The sequence below is a fragment of the Haliotis rubra genome, unplaced genomic scaffold (genome assembly GCF_003918875.1).
Source record: "Haliotis rubra isolate DU_JTF1 unplaced genomic scaffold, ASM391887v1 Scf45, whole genome shotgun sequence".
Lineage (NCBI taxonomy): Eukaryota > Metazoa > Mollusca > Gastropoda > Lepetellida > Haliotidae > Haliotis > Haliotis rubra.
This window is the reverse complement of record NW_025767135.1, coordinates 2,914,256-2,934,899: the sequence shown is the minus strand read 5'-3', so window position 1 is coordinate 2,934,899 and position 20,644 is coordinate 2,914,256. Positions and strand designations below refer to the sequence as shown.

At 37.4% G+C, this 20,644-nt stretch overlaps 2 protein-coding genes across 2 annotated transcripts; both read left to right on the top strand.

Moving 5' to 3' along the window:
• Positions 1–2,178: 2,178 nt before the first annotated feature.
• On the top strand, positions 2,179–10,092 carry LOC124289802. The gene is made up of 4 exons (XM_046726469.1): positions 2,179–2,320; positions 7,757–8,026; positions 9,939–9,993; positions 10,053–10,092. Exons 1-4 carry the CDS (start codon positions 2,266–2,268, stop codon positions 10,090–10,092), a joined length of 420 nt encoding a protein of 139 aa, XP_046582425.1. The 5' UTR covers positions 2,179–2,265.
• On the top strand, positions 10,009–20,397 carry LOC124289867 (nuclear matrix constituent protein 1b-like). Its single transcript, XM_046726544.1, has 7 exons — positions 10,009–10,366; positions 13,398–13,643; positions 15,748–15,990; positions 17,075–17,269; positions 17,992–18,175; positions 19,144–19,223; positions 20,311–20,397. Exons 1-7 carry the CDS (start codon positions 10,109–10,111, stop codon positions 20,374–20,376), a joined length of 1,272 nt encoding a protein of 423 aa, XP_046582500.1. The 5' UTR covers positions 10,009–10,108; the 3' UTR covers positions 20,377–20,397.
• Positions 20,398–20,644: the final 247 nt, after the last annotated feature.

The window sequence follows — 20,644 nt, the reverse complement described above, 5'->3', positions numbered from 1 at the left end:
CTTCATTTAAAGCGATTTAACCTTTGAAATGGTTCAAGTTAAGCGTTTTCACCTGAAGACAATCAACATGGAGCCCCTTGTCTACAAATATACATATTTCACGTAAAGCACATCTCTGCACAAGTTCTTATTGACACCTAATCCTCTTGTATGAAAAGACGGACAGACACGTGCTCAAAGGACTTAGGCATACAGGCCTAAGGGCGGCGGCCTTGAGAAGGATTATTGGCATGTAATCATTGTTTCGTTATAAAGTGCATCTTCTAATGATGCCAATGAAGGCCGTATTTCTTAAAGACTGGTTCACGGGAAAATAAATACAAAAAAGTGTCGTATAGATAAAATTCATCTGATACATGAATTAACAATATGTATGTACGGACAGCTCACTTTTTAATGGCAGGAAGATTATTTAAAAGATACACATTACTGAATTTGTGAAAAATTGCAAATGGCGGCCGTGCCATCACTACCGATACGGCTGTCAGTCTGCATCTAATTTCGGCATCAATCTACGTCTTTAGCATTTTAAAATACAATAACTGTCTTCTTAAATACCTTGAATCTGCAGCCTTGTAAACATCTTGTCAGTAGAAGACCTCGAAACGATGCTGTAGTCAACGAAATGCAGAGCGATAGGGAGTAAGAGTAGTAGCGATTCTGTTCAAAACAGAGGGGACGTTGGCAACGGCAACGGTAGCTATATGGAGACAACGTCAGAACGAGGCGTCATCGTCCATTTCCGGCAACGACAATGGCCTGCTAAGGCTGCATATCACTGGGCCAAACACTTGGCGATTTCTTAGATCCAGCCGGTTGACTATGTATTCAAACGTTGGATATAATCGGAGTCCACCACCCCTGTCAAAAATATAGCACACAATCGCAATAGTTAATAGTAGTACAAAAGGGAAAACCTAAGCATTCTTTTTCAGCCAACTGGGTAACCTTACAGATTCCTTTTTTTCTTTCTTCGTTTTCTTTCTTTTTTCTTCCTCTCTTCCTTCTAGTGCATGTCCGTTTACCTCAGAAGTATAGTAGTGTATTGCAGTCTGCAGTCCCGGTCACAATGACAGATCTCTTACGTGATTATCGTCAGTTGTATGTTTTAAAATAGACAATACATGATGGGGGCCATTTGTCACAGATTGCTTGCAGATTGTAATCCATGAACAAATGCTGTTTCAAACATAGTAACACATGCTCTTGGGACAGGTCTCTTCTTAGATGGTTATGAAACAAAGGAAAGTATCCATGTGATGGAAACTAAAGCACGACACACTTTAACACATTGTTGACTTTATAGATTTGTAAAATACACGGGAAAATTGACAGATCAGTTATTGAAAGCATGCAAAGTATCTAAGTGTTATAATTATTAATTAGTAATATTGGGTAATTACCATCTGAAAACACAACATGGCAACCTGTTTACCGCATAATGTCATTATTCAATTGTATAATCAAATTAGTCACAAACTTTCTCGAAATATGCCCATTATGTTATAATGTCACCTTGCCAGCTCAATCTGAAACAGTGGTGGAAATTCTTCTATAAAGACAAACAGATTATTTTTTTTACTGATCCACCCAGAGTAATTTCCCCTTACCAAAGTGATGTTACTTCAGGCCATGGAATATAAGCTGGTTCCCGGCTCCCTTTGCGCGCGCTAACGTTCGCCAAAGCTATATATATTGCGATATGCGAGACGGGGCCCAGCTTAATGGAATATCACAGTTGTTTATATTGTCATCATATTGTTTCGTAGTGGGCTCAGGATTAAAATAAAAATGCAGTCAGCACACATTTCAACGGAAGGAAGGGCACTTGAAGATAGACACTATTGAATTAGTTTTTTTAATAAATGAAATGGCAATGCCGCTACCCATACCGTTTCAGTATCAATCATCCCAGTTTTTCCTCGCTCACCCAAGTGCCAATTCAAATTCGACCCAAACGATCTGTTTCGTTTTCTGACAGAATATTCACTGAATCATATGGCAACTTTCAAGTTACCGTATTTCCAGTAATATAAGCGTTGCAGACAACAAGCTGTGACTACAAGTCGCATCGTCAAAAATCTCGTTTAGTCTGAGTCCAAACACCGTGGCGCCAATTTCAACGTGGCTCCATGACAATAGCGATAATGTGACGTCATAGGAAAGTGTGACGTCACATGTTTCGAAGTTCCGGTTTCTGATTGTGGTGGTAAAATACGACAACACAGCCATGTTTGGATTACTTTGATAGCAAGAGTAATACAAATGACAAACATAAGTCTTTTGGTGTTTCTCCTCCTGTTGCAAGGACTACATGCTGGTAAGTAGCGGTAAGATTACAGATGGCACCAAGAAACGCTTCGAGCAGATGTGGATCATAAACTCCTTACATGTGTATCTACGATGTATGGAGTTGACGTCGATGTTTCGTATTTCGAAAAGTGTTCGTTTTTGTCACCTTTCACACCTTCAACATGAAAAAGAGTGGTAGATTCATGAAGAAAATAATGTACATTACAACAATTGGAAGCATTCTATCAATTTACATTTCTTGAAACTTGGTATGCTAACAGCCGTTTCTCTGACTTTGTCATTGGCCTATATACTATGAAGTATGAAGTATATGCACGTTAGATACTAAACAAAAGTAAAGAGGCGGTCTAGATTTCTGACGGACGGTCTAAATTTACAGCTAGCCAGCCCGATGGTCTGGTAAAATTTTTAGATGTTGCATGCGTCTGCGTAATTTCACCATATTTGGTCTGGTTAAATCCATTTTGGGCTGGTAACATTTTGAAGTTACCAGCCCTGATGTCTGGCTGGATTTTTGGCTTACTTCATACTTATTTCTCCAACTATACTATTTTAGTATCGTTCTCTTAGTAGTCCCTCAATTACCCAGTGTTTATCAAACATTTATGGAAAGTGGGTAAGGCCACTTCACAGTTGACATGCATGAAGGAACAAAAACACAACTTGCAGTATGTAGAATTATAATCAGGATACATCCCTATCCTTTAGTTCAACCTGTTGCTTTTGTCACACCCACTGCAGAAACAGTTGGCAGGTACCCTGTATATTAGGGGCAGATGCAGGATTTTGGAGACAGGTGGGTGGGGAAAGCTCCTCAGGGGAAGAAAATTCAGTAGGGTACACTTGCATTACACAGGACCCCTTTCCAACAATATTGGATCTGGTCCTGGGCCTGCTTTCACAAAGCACTTAGGTGTAGTGTTTAGAATTGGTTATAATCTCATTATTGATGATTGGTCCATTACAACCAATCAATCATCAAAAATAATTGGTAAGCATCATTTATCAAATGTTATCTTTGTTAATGCACAAAATAAAAAATGAAGAAACATGCAGTTCTTTTGTTCTTTTGCAAATTGCACAAAATGCATTTTTGTATTTCACATCTAAATGATGGTCAGTATGTTAGGAACATTAATTTCCTGGAATCTTTAAGATAAATTCACTGATGACTTGGAACAAGCTTGTAGTGCTTATGGAATGTAAAATTAATGACACAGACAAACCAACCTTTGTTAATGCAAACGATTTAAGTGTTCCAAAATTGTTTGTGTTCGATTATAGGAAACCATTTTCGATTGCTTGGTCGTTTAGTCACTGGGACCAATCTTCGATTATTTCAATTAATCGGACCACCGTTATTAAGGTGATCGTAAGTCACTAAGGTAACCTTAGTGCAATGTTAAAAGAATGGGAGCTAAGGTTAACCTCAGTAAAGGTTGCTTCCTGAAAGGAGCCCCTTGGCGCCCTTATACAAAACAACCATAGCCATGAGACTACCTTAAGTCTACATTAAGATATGGGAGTTACTGTCACCTTAGCAGTAATGGTAATATGCTTTGTGCAAGGGCACCCTGGTCCCTAACCCTAACTGTAACCCAATCGTATTAGCAGAAACCATATAATCTATAGTGTATGGCATTTCATCATTTTAGGGCATAGGTCAGGATTAAGGTGAACTGGACATTTGCAACATATTGCACACAAGAAACTAAAAAACTGCTTCATTATGCAAATAAACAGCGGTGTGTATATTAAATCAGAAAGCACTTTGGGTAGGTACGTTTAGTGCCCAATTATTGCAAATTATCAGTAAAGTATCTTATTGAAATCAATAGCCTAGTGGTTATCCCTTTGCTCCTCATGCAGAAAACCCAGGTTCAATTCCCCACATGGGTACAATGTGTGAAGCCCTTTTCTGGTGTCCCCTGCCATGATATTGCTGGAATATAGCAAAAAGCAGTATAAAACCTCCCCCACTCACTCACATGGGGGAGGGTCATCCAACATTATGGCAAGTCTTTGGGCATTGTCATTATTTTCAGTACATACAATTCTCTGACATGCATATGTCTAATTAGCAATAGGTGGAATATATCACCTTTCTTTTGCAGAATTCATATCAGTAGAGTTTATGAGTGATGCCTATTTTCAAATAGTAAATAAAGATCTGAAAGAAGTTCACACTGACATAGTGGGTAGTTCAGTAAAGTTAGGTTGACTATTGGGTTTTTTCAATCAGAATGCATATTTGTATGCAAGCAACTCAAAATTAGTAATGTATTTGTTAATGGTTAAATACTTTGCATATCTTATACGAATATTGTTGCATGCAGCTTATCAAGAGTTTGTAAAGACATGACAGCTCACATTCAAGTGTGAAGCACCTGTAAAGAAGTAGAACCCCAATATTTTTGTGTTAGTCTTAGGAGTTACATTCTATACAGTAGTGGTGTTCCGATTAATTGAAATAATCGAAGATTGGTCGAAGTGATCAAACGACCAAGCAATCGATCACATTTTCTCATAATCGAACACAAACGATTTTGGAACTGCTGTTTTAGTGTTTGAAATACTTTATGATGGAACATATCTTCGAAGTTGTCAGGGCCTGAAAACTTGTTTAATTCTGAGAAAACTCACTTCACTAACTGAAAAGCCATGACTGAATATTTCTTGAAGACTCAAGAAAGTTTATGTTCATGATATATTAGTCATCACTTTAAAGTAGCAAGTTGCATCATGTTATACATATCTACAATAACAACCTTGGTAGGAAAATCTGAAAAATGATACTTACCAATTTCTTTCGATGATTGTTCGTTGGTAATGAAACAATCATCAATTGTGAGATTTGCAACCAATTCCCAACACTATACAGGGGTGGAAATAACTTTAAATTGCTAGTGTACTCCGCGGAACAGTAGCACATGTAAAATCACTTGCCCTGATAAATTTTCCTCTATACCCGCCGTTTTCTTGTTGATTTTTTACAATAAACAACATAGTTAACATTGGAAAGTCAACTGGACACCGGTACAGTGTGATATACAAATTTGCTTGCCCGACAGAAACAAACACTGGACTCGGACGTCGGGCAATGGGTTATTTCCACCCCTGCTATACAGTATTGTAGTGAAATACCCTGTTAGCCATATTAAGTGCTTCCTGACAATTGCCTAACCAGTCTTCTAGTGATCTTTATAGGTACCCAGTACTTGACCCAAACATTTACCAGACACTTTGATTGTGTATATTCAGTTTTTACAGGATCACTCATGAGTCAATATTAAACCGTCAGACTGTTCCATACACACACAAAAATAACTAGCAAAATGCAAAAGCTTATCAAAGTATTATATTTAGTATGAAACAATTGCAGATTCATATATTTCTATCTTTTCACAAAACATTGTTTACAAAATTAAGGATAATGCATGCAAGCAAAGGTAAAACATGTCAATAGGGTCTAGGCTAACTGCGTTGGTTAGCGTCATTTATGAAATTTGTTAATGCACAAAATGTATGGAAAAAATGTACTTATTTTTTTGGGGGGGGGGGGGTTGGCAAAATTTCGAATCTTTAAAGGATGACTAGTATGTTAAGAACATACATTTCTTGGTGTCTTTAAGATAAATTCATTGATGACTTGGAACAAGCTTGTAGTGCCTTTGAAATGTAACAGACAAAACCAACCTTGTGAAAAATATTGTTGATGAAAACAAGTGTTCCAGAATTGTTTGTGTTCGATTTTGAGAAAACATGATCGATTGCTTGGTCGTTTAGTCACTGCGACCAATCTTCGATTATTTCAATTAATCGGACCACCACTAGTGCTTATTATGTCAAATATGGTAATTTATGTACCCATAAAATGACGTATGTAGAGATTGATTAAATGGCCTCCTGATTTAAAGATGTGGTTAGAATTGTTCTTCAGGGAACAATGCTTGTCTTAGATGCAATTAATTGGATCATGTGGTCAGTTTAACCCACTTGGTGGATGCATGTCACTGTATTACCAGTAGTGTTGGAAATTGGTTGAAATCTCACAATTGATGATTGTTTCATTACCAAGGAACAATCATCGAATAAAATTGGTTAGTGTCATTTTTCAGATTTTCCTATCCAGGTTGTTATTGCAGATATTTATAACATGATGCAACTTGCTACTTTAAAGTGATGACTAATATATCATGAACATAAACTTTCCAGAGTCTTCAAGAAATATTCAGTCATGGCTTTTCAGTTAGTGAAGTGAGTTTTCTAAGAATTGAACATGTTTTCATGCCCAGACAACTTCAACGATATGTTCCATTGTCAAGTATTTCAAAGACTAAAACAGTAGTTCCAAAATCGTTTATGTTCGATTATTAGAAAATGTGATTGATTGTTTGGTCCTTTGGTCACTGCGATCAATCTTCGATTATTTTAATTAATCGGAACACCACTAATTACCAGTGTCACCAATTGGATACATCAATGCTCATAATGTCAGTCACTGGTTTGTGGTGCAGACTTGATTGTTAACAAATTGCAGTAATACAGCTTGAATATAGGGAAGTGTGACATAACAAAACTAAAACAGTAAACAGATCATTTATGTAGAGTTGTAGGTAGTTTGAGTGAGTGAGTTTAGTTTTACACCACACTCAGCAATATTCCAGCTATATGGCGGTGGTCTGTAAATAATCGAGTCTGGACCAGACAATCCAGTGATCAGTAGCATGAGCATTGATCTAGGCAGCTGGGATACCATGACATGTGTCAACCAAGTCAGCAAGTCTGACCACCAGAGTTGCGTCTTAGGACAAGCAGGGTTACTGAAGACCAATTCTAACCCAGATCTTCATTGGTGATTTGAAGCTATTTGACAATATTTGCAGTAGTAATAACTTAGCAACATTGATTGTGTCAAGATGAGTTTATACTGATCCACACCTTGAACATGTTTGTTAAACCTGCAAATTCAGTATCCTGATACATATTGATGTTAGGTAAGTTTAAGGCTGTAACGATTCACTGGCATATTCAGTGAATCGAACCGTAGCCCTTCGTAAGTTCAATTCGTTATTCGTGGTCACCAGAACCAAATATTAACAAATATTTACGATTTTTTAAGGGAGCATGTTTTACTTGAACCCTTGTGTACTTTTGGAAAGTGAGATATGCAAGAATTCAATATGTACTAGTCTTGAGTAGCGCAAGTCATACCAAATTTGAGTGTCATGAGATCACTGGTTATACAAATCAAAACTGTCAACATGGGCATTCCATAGTGTACATCAATCACTTAAGTACAATATTGTATTCGTGAATAATTAATCATATTCGTTACCCACTATTCATAATACGTATCATATTCGCCACATAGTGTATTTGTTGCAGCCCGAGGTAAGTTCACCATCAGACTCCTAATAAGTGTTACATCTTTTGCTTCCAGCTACAGTTAAAGAAAAGAAGACAGGAAAAGATGTTCATCATTTCCCTGGAAGTGATAAGGATTTGCCTAAGTCTGTACTGTCAAGTAAAACAGGGAAGTTGATTAAAAGCACTGGTGTCTTGTTGGTGGTCCGAGCAGGCCAAAAGTTGGGTGACTGCAAAGCAGCATGTAGAGATGAATTCCTCATTAATTGTAAATTCTACAGATATATGGAAGAAAGGAAGTCTTGCTTACTCATGACGTCCAAAGGGCTCAATGGTACGCCAAAAGGTAAGGTTACCAGCACTTCCTGAATACTACTTGTCAGGGCTCTATTTAGTGCTTTGTTACTTGCACGCGGGTGCAACCCAAAATTACAAAGTGCAACCTAGTTATTAGCCTACCTTGCACCAGGTGCAAGTAAATTTTAGAGAAATAAATCAACAATAAATCTAACATTATAAGCATAAGTATGTCAGCTCATTTTTTTTCTCAACTTTGAATAGTTCAATAGCACATTTCTTTCATTACATATTGCAATAAAAGCAATGCAACTGGAATTTGGCTGGAGCAACTAGGCTTTTATCTTAGGTTGCACCTGGTGCATCTTGGTTACGATCTCTTAAATCGAGCCCTGCTTGTCTTCGACTGCAGAAATGTTGATTTCAATCCAGAATCCTGTTCCATGAAGCGATCTTTGCACTTCTATGATCGTGGCCAATGTTAAAGTATGGGAGTTACGTAGCGCTAAGATCACCTTGTCTTCAATAGCAGAAATGTTGATTTCAATCCAGAATCCTGTTTCACAAAGCGGTGTTAGCACAACAATGATCCTGGGCCAATGTTAAAAAATAGGAGTTATGACCACCTTAGCGCTAAGATCACTGTGTCTTCAATAGCAGAATTTCAGTCCAGAATCCTGTTCCACAAAGCAGTCTTAGCACTACAATGATTGTGGGCCAATGTTAAGATATGGGAGTTATGATCACCTTAGCGCTAAGGTCACCTTGTGAAACTGTGCCTGCTTAAGGCTGGCTTAAAAGATTGATAATCATTAATATCACTGATGCGAAGAATTATTTGCCATTATCGATACAAAAATTGTGTCATCAATAATATTGGACATAAACTATTGTGGTGAAATATAGTATTATATTACACACACAAAGTTAGGTCTATTTTCATGGGCTGCTTTCTAATTTATGTTCAAGAGGCTGCTTATTTATGTAGCCCATGCAAACATGTGTCACCACTAACCAGTGATTTGAAATAGGGTGATTTATTTCAGATTTTTTTTGCATTTTACTTAAAGTTACTTCTCCAATATTTATCAATAATCATTCAATATTTAGTTAACGATTATAGATCTCTATGACATGTACCAATAGCCAGTCCTAGCCTTGATGTTTAAACTTTTGGACTCACCTCTTGATTTTAAGTTCCAGGAGCTAAGAGTCGTATTTTCAAATGTAACTGTACTGCAAATCGCAACATTTTCAAGCCTTATATATCAGGACCTAGGTTTTCAAAGCTCTCCTTTCGATGGTCGTAAGTGCTAAGAAGGCTTCGAAAATCTTGTCCCTGAATTAAGTAAATATTCTGTCAGTCAGGACAGGAATAAATATAGCTTAAATATATAATACTTAAATAAGGGGCGTGGTGGGCGAGCTGGCTAAGGCGCCAGGCTAGTGATCCAGCGAGTCAACCTTGGAGTCAACTTTCAGTGTTGTCACAACCCCTAGTGTACAGTATACAACCCTGTGCACTAGAAGAACCCACGAATCCGTTGGTATATGACCAGATGGTGGCCAAATGAATAGGTGCAAACACCTAGTTGCGGTACAGCAACGTGCAGTGAACTTGGACAAAGTACTGTGACTATGAGTCCCACTCCACCCAGCTGTGAATGGGTACCTCGTAAGGATGGAAAAGCCGCAAAAACTTGGTGCGCCTTGTGACAGCAAGAGCTGTATTCTCCCCAGGGAGCTGAGATTGATAATACAATGTGCCGTTGAGATTGACATCCAATGATCAAGGGAAAAAATACCAGTGCCTCGAGCATGCACTAGTGCGTGGATATGTGCGTTATATAAATATCCAATAATAATAATAATATGAATGCAACTAAGAATGCATCTTTGTCCTCATTGAGTTTTTGTTATGTGACACTTGGTTTGACAATTGTTAGCGGATATATTTTCAGCCAAATCAGAGGAAAAGCAGGATGACCCAAAAAAGGAAAACGAAAAAGGAAAAAAGCAGGAAGAAAAGAAGGATCTTAAAAATATTAAGAAGAATCAGAAAAATCATGAAAAAGAGCTGAGTCAGATAAAAAAATTGTTGGAAAAGGTCAATGATGGTAAAAAAGGGGCCATGAAGAAGATTCAGAAAAATGAAAAAAAGATGGAAGAAAGATTTAGGGATCTTCTAAAGGGTGAAGGGAAGATGGGGAACGTTATCATGGAACTGGCATCAAAACTGAACAAAGTATCAACAGACGTGGCGTCAATCAAAATGGCAAATGATGAACTGAAGCGGCAGCTGTCCGATTCTGGTGGCAGTTCCCCAGCTATTGAAAGGAAGCTGGCAGGTCTAATAAGGGATGTGGCAGAACTGAAAACAAGAACAGAGGTAATTTGTTGGTTTTATGCTGGGATAGCCTTTTAGGTTAACAAATTTGTGTTTAGCCAGCAGGTCTTTCTCCATTTTTAGAGTTAACTGGTCCTTCTCCAAACATACTGGACTACTACCAAGTATTCAAGGTTACCATGCTCCAGCATACATTTTGCAAGTCCTCGTCCCTAAATTAGCATTTTCCTGCTATCTGACAGAAACCTCAGCTGAAAAAGTATATGAGCAAAAACAATGAAATTATAGACATTTGGAAAAGTGATGATGTTACTTGAATAACTTCCAAACTGTTTTTGGAATACGACACAAGACACTCTCTCTTTGAACTAATGTGAACAGGGAGAGTAGAGAATACAAAGGATAAAAGTATATGTACCCATCACTGTGTTATACATTCACATGACCTAAACCCATATATATTTTTTCATAAAACGAACACAATTTACAAGTCCTGCAGAGGCCCAGATAACCTGCGTATTCTGGTAAAATATGCATAGAAACTTTCCAATTACGTATTGAAAAATAATTGTTGCGTACCAATTACGCATTTAAAATGTTAGATGCGCAAAAAGTTTAAAACAAATGCCTACGGAATATATTTATAAAAATCGCTTGCATAATGACAAAGACATCGATTGCTATCAAGTTGTACTGTTAGTATAGGACTAGTGTTGTCTGTTAGTATAGGACTAGTGTTGTACTGTCAGTATAGGATGAGTGATTTTTTATGAAATCATTTCCATTATATTTAACTTGGTTTTGATTAGGTATGACATGAGGCAGAACACACCTGCTTAGTAAAATGACTGAAATACGCACATATTTGAAAGCAGTGGGTAACAGAAAATGAAATACCCACTCAACGTTCATAATACCCACTCCAAAAAAATACAGTGGGTACAGTACCCACATGAGCTAAATCTTATCTGGAGCTCTGAGTCCTGACCCAGTTAAAAAATAAAGCCACACAGATTATATTTTTACGAGTACTTTGTGCAGTAAGAAAATGACACATCACTAAACAAAATTTTGTAAATGGATTAGGGGCCAATCTATATAGGCAGGCCATTAGGGCTGCAATGAATACACTTTGAGACGAATATAGTATGTTCCACAAATATTGGGTAATGATATGAATATTCATTCATGAATATTTTCTGTTTGATAAATTAAATATGTATTTGCTTAGGTTTTAAAATTTCAATGATATTTTTTTGTTAGGGGAAAAAGCAATCCATTACAACAATGTACTGTAAAGGGAATTGACAAAATAACACAAGCTACGCTATTTCTTGGCTCTAAATGTTCCATTTTGCTTATCACAATTTGATACAAATCAGATTAGTTCCAAGTGAAACACACACAGCAGGGGTTCAAAAATCCCATCGCCCGACGCCCGGGACAAGTCAGTTTTCATTTCGGACAACCAAATACTGGTATCTTACTTGTCCTTGGGCTACTAGATAATCTCTGCTTACAGTTTCAAACTGCAATTAAAATTGGATTTCATTTCATATCTACTCAAAATGTAGCTTTTAAATTTTGCAATGATAATTAAGTAGAGTTATCCTTCTTTGCCATTTATCACTTCTCTATAAATAGTCCAGTGAACATTAACATCAAATACCATGTTGATTTATTCTTTCATAATTACATCATCATGATTATGTCATAAAAATCAGGGCAAGTGGAAAAATAGCCAGGACAAGTCACTTTCTTAAAGTCACTTGCCCTGTGGCAAGTGGCTTTTAAATAGATTTTTAAACCCCTGCACAGTCTCTAAAAAGAAATATTTGATTCTTGCAACCAATAACATGTTGAATTCATGAAGGGATGCGGTTCAATTCATCAAGTACATGAATGAATTGCAACAAGACTACAAGCCATCATCTTTCCAATTCAGCAATCCCTTCATAACTTGAACTGGCCATGGAACAGTGGGACAGCGGTAAAATTGACCCCTTTTGTCTTTTGTATTTAAAAATTATTGATAGGTTGTATTTGAGGAAGAAGGGTGGTTGATATGGGAGTAGACAGCATTGGTCATTTGATAGTCAGCAGATAAGTTTTTACTATGTATACCTATGAATATTTGGGTTAGAATTCTTCAGGAACACATGCTTGTAAGCAGTGACAACAGGATTGGGTAGTCAAGTGGTGAGTGAGTTCGGTTTTTCGCTGCTTTTAGCAATGTTCCACTAATATCATGGCGGGGGACATCAGAAATGGGCCTCACACATGGTACCCATGTGGGGAATCAAACCCAGGTGGTGGTGGTGGAATTGGGTTTAACGTCGTGCTGGAGAATATTTCGCTCATATGACGGCGTGCATGCGTGTGTATGTGTATGTGCGGCTGCTTGTACTAGCCCAGACTGAAGCTGGTTTTATAGTGCTAGCCCACTGAGATACCATGCCGCATTGAAGCATGAATACCCCACTCAGACACATTATACTGACTCCCAGCCGACCAGTCCCATGTTGTACCCATTAATGCCGAGCGCCAGGCAGGGACCAACAAGTACCATACTTTAACGTCTTTTGGTATGACACGGTCGGGGATCGAACCCGCGACCTTCCGCACTCCAGGCGGACACTCTAACCACTACACCACGGAGGCGGTCCAAACCCGGATCTTCAACGTGAGGAGCCAACCTATAACCACTAGACTACCACAGATTGTCAGGGATTGGATAAGGCAGGGCCATGGGCCATTTTGCACATTAGAATGATAAATGGCCCATTAAAAGTTTACTATTGATACAAGGGTTTCAGCTCATGCTAAATTCAGAAAATGGCTAATAATCCTGACAGTGGCCCATTGTCAAAGCTCTCTATCCCAATCCCTGGTTTGTATAGATCAACGTTTATGATGTGAGCCTCTCTGTGTTAAATAACAAACAAACAGTAGTTTCGGGCCAACATACCACCAGCCATGTTATTAGAAAAGTAGCCAAAATACAAGTTTGGGCAGAAGTGAATTTCAGACTTTTTGATAGTCACTAGATATACGAGCCCAAATATATTTTCAGATGAATCCGACTGTCTTCAAAATTACGAAGAACCAAAGGATACTGGCAGAGGCGCTTGAGTCCATTGACAGAGAGCTGACAGTTTTTCAGAGCAAACTTAGACACATTGACGAGAGAACTGACGAGTTGAGAGGTCGACAAACAAGAGAAGAGCTTCACAGAAAAACTATCAATGATGCTCTACAAATACTAACAAAAGCTGTGAAGAACATGAGAACAAACATTAAGAAAATTATCAATCCTCAGGTAAGATCGTGGTTTTGAGAAAGAGTTTGTATGTTCTTGTTGCCATGGTTACCTGTGATAGGTTTGATATTGCTAGTATTTCAATTTAAGGATGAATGACATGGGTTGATTGTAATGCTTATAGAAATGAGGTTAAAGGTGACCAAAGATGAGGTGAGGTGACATGGGGTTTTACGTCATACTTGAGAATATTTCATTCATATGACAATGTGCATGTGTGTGTATGTGTGGCTGCTTGTACTAGCCCAGACTTGAGCTGGTTTTATAGTGCTAGCTCACTGAGATACCAAGCTGCAGTTAGCATGAATACCCCACTCAGACACATTATACTGACTCCGAGCCGACCAGTCCTTGTTGTACCCATTAATGCCGAGCGCCAGGCAGGGACCAACAAGTACCATATTTTAACATCTTTTGGTATGACGTGGCCGGGGATCGAACCCACAACATTCCGACATTCCGCTCTTCGGGCAGATGCTCTAAGAGTAAGACCAAACATTAAACCATGGGGACCTCTTTAGTTTCTGACATGATCACCTGAATACCAATTTTCTGTAGAGCTCAAATATTGAGGACATAAACTGGTTCTTGTTCTCTCAAACCAGTGGGCCAATTGTCCTAGCGTTGTGAAAATCTTGATGAAACCCTGCATTTCAAAGTGAGAAAAAAAATGAGAAATGGTCCCTAAATTGAAAGTTGATTACTATTGCTAATCACTATACTTATCCGGGTGTACTGTTTACCCATACAATGAATGTCAAGAAAAGTGTTACTGATTTGACATCATGAGCCAAGAAAGCATCAATCAGCCTCATGACTGTATCCCAGAACTTAGGCGTTTTAACACATAGTATATACTTTAAATTGTTTGATTCTCAAATTCAACCCATAATGCTATATGCCTCAGAAATTTGGGGGTTCCAAAAACATGATTGTATTGAAAAATTGCATCTTTTAGCTTGTAAAAGATTTTTATCCGTTGGTAAATCAACGCCAAATTGCATGATATATGGCGAGTGTGGTAGATACCCTCTTTTTATCAACTCAAAAATAAGATGCTTGAAGTATTGGTTTAAGATTCTCGGAATGCACGAACGAGCGACGAATTCCAAAATTAGCTTATTATATGCTTCTCAATCTAGATAATATTGGTAAAACAACATGGGCGTCACATATAAGAAACCTTTTATTTTCTCACGGTTTTGGGTTTGTTGGCAATGTTGCCCTATTTCTTAACCAATTTCGAGAACAATCAGGCCTTAAAAAAAAAAGCTTGTGGTTCCGATTTCCCGACCGACCCTAAATATTCCCGCTGAGCCTAACAATTTTACTCACCACATAATAAATTAAATTTATTTTCTGACACATGAGTAATGTAAAAATATTTTGCAAAAAATACAAAAACCCTACCTACCTACCTACCCTAGTTCTGAAATGTAGGAAATCGGAACCACAACATTTATTTTTTTGGGCCTCAATCAACATGTATCATCAAGAATGGCATTTCACATTAGAAACAAGTTCACATTATGATCTATATAGATCCTTCAAGAGTCTCATACAACCACAAAAATACTTATCTGTGCTAACATCCAAAAATCTCAGGCACAAATTTATTCAGTATCGACTTGGTCTTTCAGACCTATTCGTAAATAAGGGTAGAAGATTGTCAATAGAGAAATGTTTAAGATTATGTCCTTTATGTCATTCAGCCATTGAAAATGAAATCCATTTTACATTTGTCTGTCCATTTTATGTTGATCTAAGAACCAAATATATACCAGTGCAATATCAGTCAAAACATCCCGAAACTGCCTTTGTGTCAATTTTATCCTCAAATAATGAAAACGTTATTCTCCAACTTGCCTTATATGTAAAACATGCGTTATCTTTAAGAAATGAACTGTTAAGCATTGATTTACTTTATTCCTTTCATCCTTGTATTATTGTGATCATTAATATATGAATATCATGTATTCTCCTTGTATATGGGCCGGAGGCCTTAAATACAATAAACACTTTGACTGACTTGAAGTGTTTGTCAATGTGTTGTCATTATAGACGCTTGTGGACTCAAAATGTTGATGACGTTTATTTATTGTAGTCATCGTATAATATTGAGAGGACTAACGCCATGAAAGAAGTTCAGTCTGAACTGGAGATGATGTCAAAAGCAAATAAGAAACTGGTCTATGATATGTCCCAGACAAGGACAGAGCTGAGCTCTCTGTTGAAGGATCTTGTAGGCATTCAACAGGCACACCAGCAGAGCATTGCAAGCATTGAAACTCTGGCTCAGGCCAATCTCAACACCAAACAGAACTACAAGGTTCTGAAGTCTGATCAGGTAGGTTTAGGGGAATAGCTCCACTGACACTATCCAATATGATATGTAGTATGTTACTTAAACACTTGTCCAGAGACCGAGTCTAGTTAATTCTGTTCTATTTAGTAAGCTGTAGTAATAATAGTCCATAGGTTAAATGCATTCTGAAAAGGCTGCTTTGAGCTATAAATACACAATGCCAATTTAGAAAGTGGTCAAGTGTAACAGATTATATTTGGGATTACACTTTCTCAGTAAAGTACAGATTCTAGTACTGGTATTGGGTCAAATACCATCCGGGATTCGAACCCACACCCTCAGAGTCAAGCATCTAATCGCCAGCACACAAAGTCAGCCATCTAACCCACTCAGCCACCCCAACTTCCACAAAAATGGAAGTCGGACAACTGGTACTCTGGACCACGGTCTTTGTGTACTGGGAAAGTGTAATCCCAAGTATAACATATGTTGCTTAGAGCCATGTTCACCCTATAAGACAAAAAACATTTATAAACAGACTTGATATGTATCAATGCTTAGTGGATCCTGTCAGGCTTGGTCAATAGCATTGTCATCGGTGCCCAATTGCCTTAGGATTGGTGTTCATAATATCTATCACTAGAATATTTGATAGAGATTTGATTTTTTACAGGAATGATGTCATAAAGCTTGAATGTTGTTAAGTGTGTATTATAATAACAGGAATTTCACAATGAACTCTTTGACTTTATATCTCATGGACGTCAAATTTCATCTGAATTTGAAGAATGATGTATCTGGATTAAGTTAAAAGCAGCATTAAACCCAACTCATTCACACTGAATTTGAGAAACAAGAATTCAAGTGAAATATTTTGAAAATTACTAACCTGAGAAAGTTACCATTTACCTTGGTAGAAGAGCCATTCATGAAATATAACTTTGTGGGATCACTTGAAGAAACACTATTTGACAGGATAGTCGTTTTAACCTTCTATGTATCAAATGTCATTATGTGTTATAACTTATATCCATATACATTTAATTGCATGCTCTTATACTGTTTTATGGTATATAGAAAATTAAGGACAATGTGCCAACATATTTATGTATTTGTTTCTTTTTAGGATCAAATGATGACCAAGATTCAGACATTAGCATCTGTGTACCGGAGCGTGCTAACCGCACTTCACAACCTGGAAATCAAAGAGATCAATGTCATGCATAAACTGGAACGCTATGAAGAAGCTGTTTCACGGTTAAATGCAAATTTTTTAGGAGCAACGAAAGGGAATGGAAAGGGCTCAAAGAAAGGGAAGCAGGTAAGTTCTTGGAACATGACCATTCTGCATTGGCAGACAGACACAGCTTAACAAAAGTCAGTGTCTAGTCAAAGTTTCTTATCAGAAGATGTTAATTTCAAGTTTTATATCTTTGCAGTGATCCAAATAGAGCTGAATTTGTGTGCCATGGCAGGGTAAATATTGAAATGGCATGGATGGAACATTTTTACCGTACCCTGGCGGCACACCTAAAATTATACAATTATACTCACCATTATTCATTTAATGAAAAATGTGATTTCAAAAAAATATATATATAAAACGTGCACACGGCATTCCTAAGAAAAGGCTACCCAAGAATGCAACTAATGCAAAACTATATTCTGCAAAGTTTGTAGAAACTAAGATTGTGCAGTCGGCGGGTATGGTAAACCAAATCACTTTGGTTTGACACATGTCATTGTATCCCAAGTGCATAGATCGATGCTCATGCTGTTGATCACTGGATTGTCCGGTCCAGACTCAATTATTTACAGACCACCGCCATGTAGCTGGAATATTGCTGAGTGCGGCGCTGAACAACAAACAAACAAACCTAATCAAGGGGTAAACCGGAAGCACATGTGGAAAGTGATGACCATTTGGTGGCTCTTAGAGCTTGAAATTATTGTTATGTTTCAACAAAAGGACAAAATTTAAATGCTACAACTTTCATTAACAATTTAACATGTATTTATTTTTTTGCATTTCATAAACATCAGACATCAAAGGACTTGACGAACTTAGCCAGTCTATTAAGGTCCCAGAAGTACATTTACAGTCAAGTAATGAAGCTACGCAAAGATTTAAAGAAAGTGAAGAAGCAGTCGAGACGTCGTAGCAAGTCTAAAGCTAAATCACGAAGCAGGAAAGAGCGTCGTAGAAAGAAAAAACGCAAGAAAAAAGGTATGTTGAAAGGCCACATTTTTAAGTTAAGTTAGAACAACGTAGTTACAACTATATGTCTTATGAAGATACAGGTTAGAAAAGATTATTGGCCCACAAATACAATTGGATGGTCAGGCTAAATGATTTGGTTTATGCACATAATTGTAGCTCATGTATGTAAATTGATGCTCAAGATGTCTGCCAACAGATTCCCAGGGTTCCATTCTGCAAAGCGATCTTAGTGCTACGACTGTCGTAACCCATTGTTTTAGTATGGGAGTTACGATCACCTTAAGGCTAAGATTGATTTGTGGAACGGGGCCCAGGGCCTAGATTTTCGAAGCTCTCTTAGCGCTAAGATAGTCGTAAGTGCCATACATTAACATTAACTTACGACTATCTTAGCGCTAAGAGAGCTTCGAAAATCTAGGCCCTGGTCCAGAGTCAATTATTTAGACCTGAGTGTCCTCTGATTACAAACAAAGTAAATAAATTTGTTCGAAACTATGAATTTCAAACTTAATATACTTCTTAACATACACCAGGGGAAGTTTGGTATGTAGCATTACATTTTGTTGCCTGGCTTTTTTAACAAACAATTGTCTCTTCCTAAGATTATCGAAAAAAATATATTTAAATTATGCCACAATGATTTAGAAATCTATGTAGAGGTTTCAAGTTACTGTATATTTCTTTTTGTGATATCCTCATTCTGATGAAAACCTAGGCTCAATTTCAAACATAATTAAATTGAGTGGAACCCTTTTCTGCTGCCCATTGTTGTAATATTGGTAAAGGGGGCATAAAATCATACTCATTGACTCTGTGATGAAGGAAACAAAAAGATTGATCCTGTTGGAACCTGGAAGTTTGACATGCTGAAAGACTTAGTTCCGTAGTGTTTTAGGCTCCTTTGTCTTTTATACCATCTACAGTAAAGAGTCAGATTGGTTTGATTGGATACATTTTTCTCTGTCGTCCTGTAGGAAGAGGCATGTTGCGTCTTGACAGAAAGATGAAGGGGATTCGTGATCTGGACAGGCGGGTGAAGGAATTTAATGGAAAGGTAAACAACCGTCTGTGGCTCTAACCACTAGCCCAGAACCCAGAACAATACATTTACTTGTTATACTGCAACTTGTAAACAGAAAAGATAAAGAGGCCCACATTTTAAATAGAAATCCAAACTTATATTAAGAAGATGAATAATGGGGCCACCATTTGATTTCCGTGTATATGTGTGCGCGCGTACGTTCGCATGCGCACAAACATGGGTGGCCATGGGTGGGTGGATGCTTGCACATTCAGAGTTACATGAATTTAGTTGCAAAGTTAAGTAATAAGGTTGAGTACTGTACTGTAAGAAGTAAAGATTACATTTATAACTGGAACTTTACACTAATTGTCAATAATTTGATTCAGTGAATATTATTGTGCATCCCTTTGGATGAATTTCTATGCCACGTAAAACCACTTGGAAAACAATGGGTTACAATATTTAATGTGATGTACAGTGATGTATGTCATTGCAGGTTTCCTAAAATGGAATTTCATGTGAAAAAAATAAAATCTTGACCTCAATCATTAGACACAAATATATTGATAGGTTCTAAAATGAACCTTCAAGGAATATCTTTATGATTCAAAGTAAAACCTTTAACCTTAATTGAAAGAGGTAAAACCCAAAGCAGATATCAGTGGGAAAAGTATGACTTCCCTATTCATATTCACTCTAGGCTTTGCACTTGATTAAGTTTTACTTTCTCAAAGTAGTTGTGAAGATCCGGATTAGAATTGTGACAGCAACCCATGCTTGTCCATAAGAGGCAACTAACGGGATCGGGTGGTAAAGCTTGCTGACTTGGTTGACACATGTCATCATATCCTAATTGCATGTATCGATGCTCATGTCAATCAGTGGATTGTCTGGTCCAGACTCGAATATTTACATACTGCCATCATATGGCGGTAGTATCACTGAGTGTGGAATTAAACAACAAACAAACAAACACTCACTCAAAGGAGAAAATATATAACAATGGAATGACATCACAAGTTGTTTTTAATTAATTTCCTGATTTATGGTAAATATATATATGAAATAAATTAAACATTCTCATGTTTACTCATGTTTATATTTTCTTCTTTTCCAGGCAAAACCATACAAAAAGGAACAACGTAAAAGGAAAATGAAAGAAAGAGATGAGTCAAGAACATGAATGAATGTCTGATACGTGATGACATGCTTTACTTGTTTTTACATGGCGAAATGCATAAATATTACAAGGTAGAAACATAAATCTATTCTAATAATAGTAAACATCATACATAGCATCAAGTAATAACAAATTCATGATTTACATAAAATACACAAGAAATTCAGGACGGGACATTATCTACAAACTTACCGGTAAGTGTTTCAGACTCGTATGGTATCTACTCAATCAGCTTCATGTAATATTTCTGAAGTAAGTGAGACGATCGGCA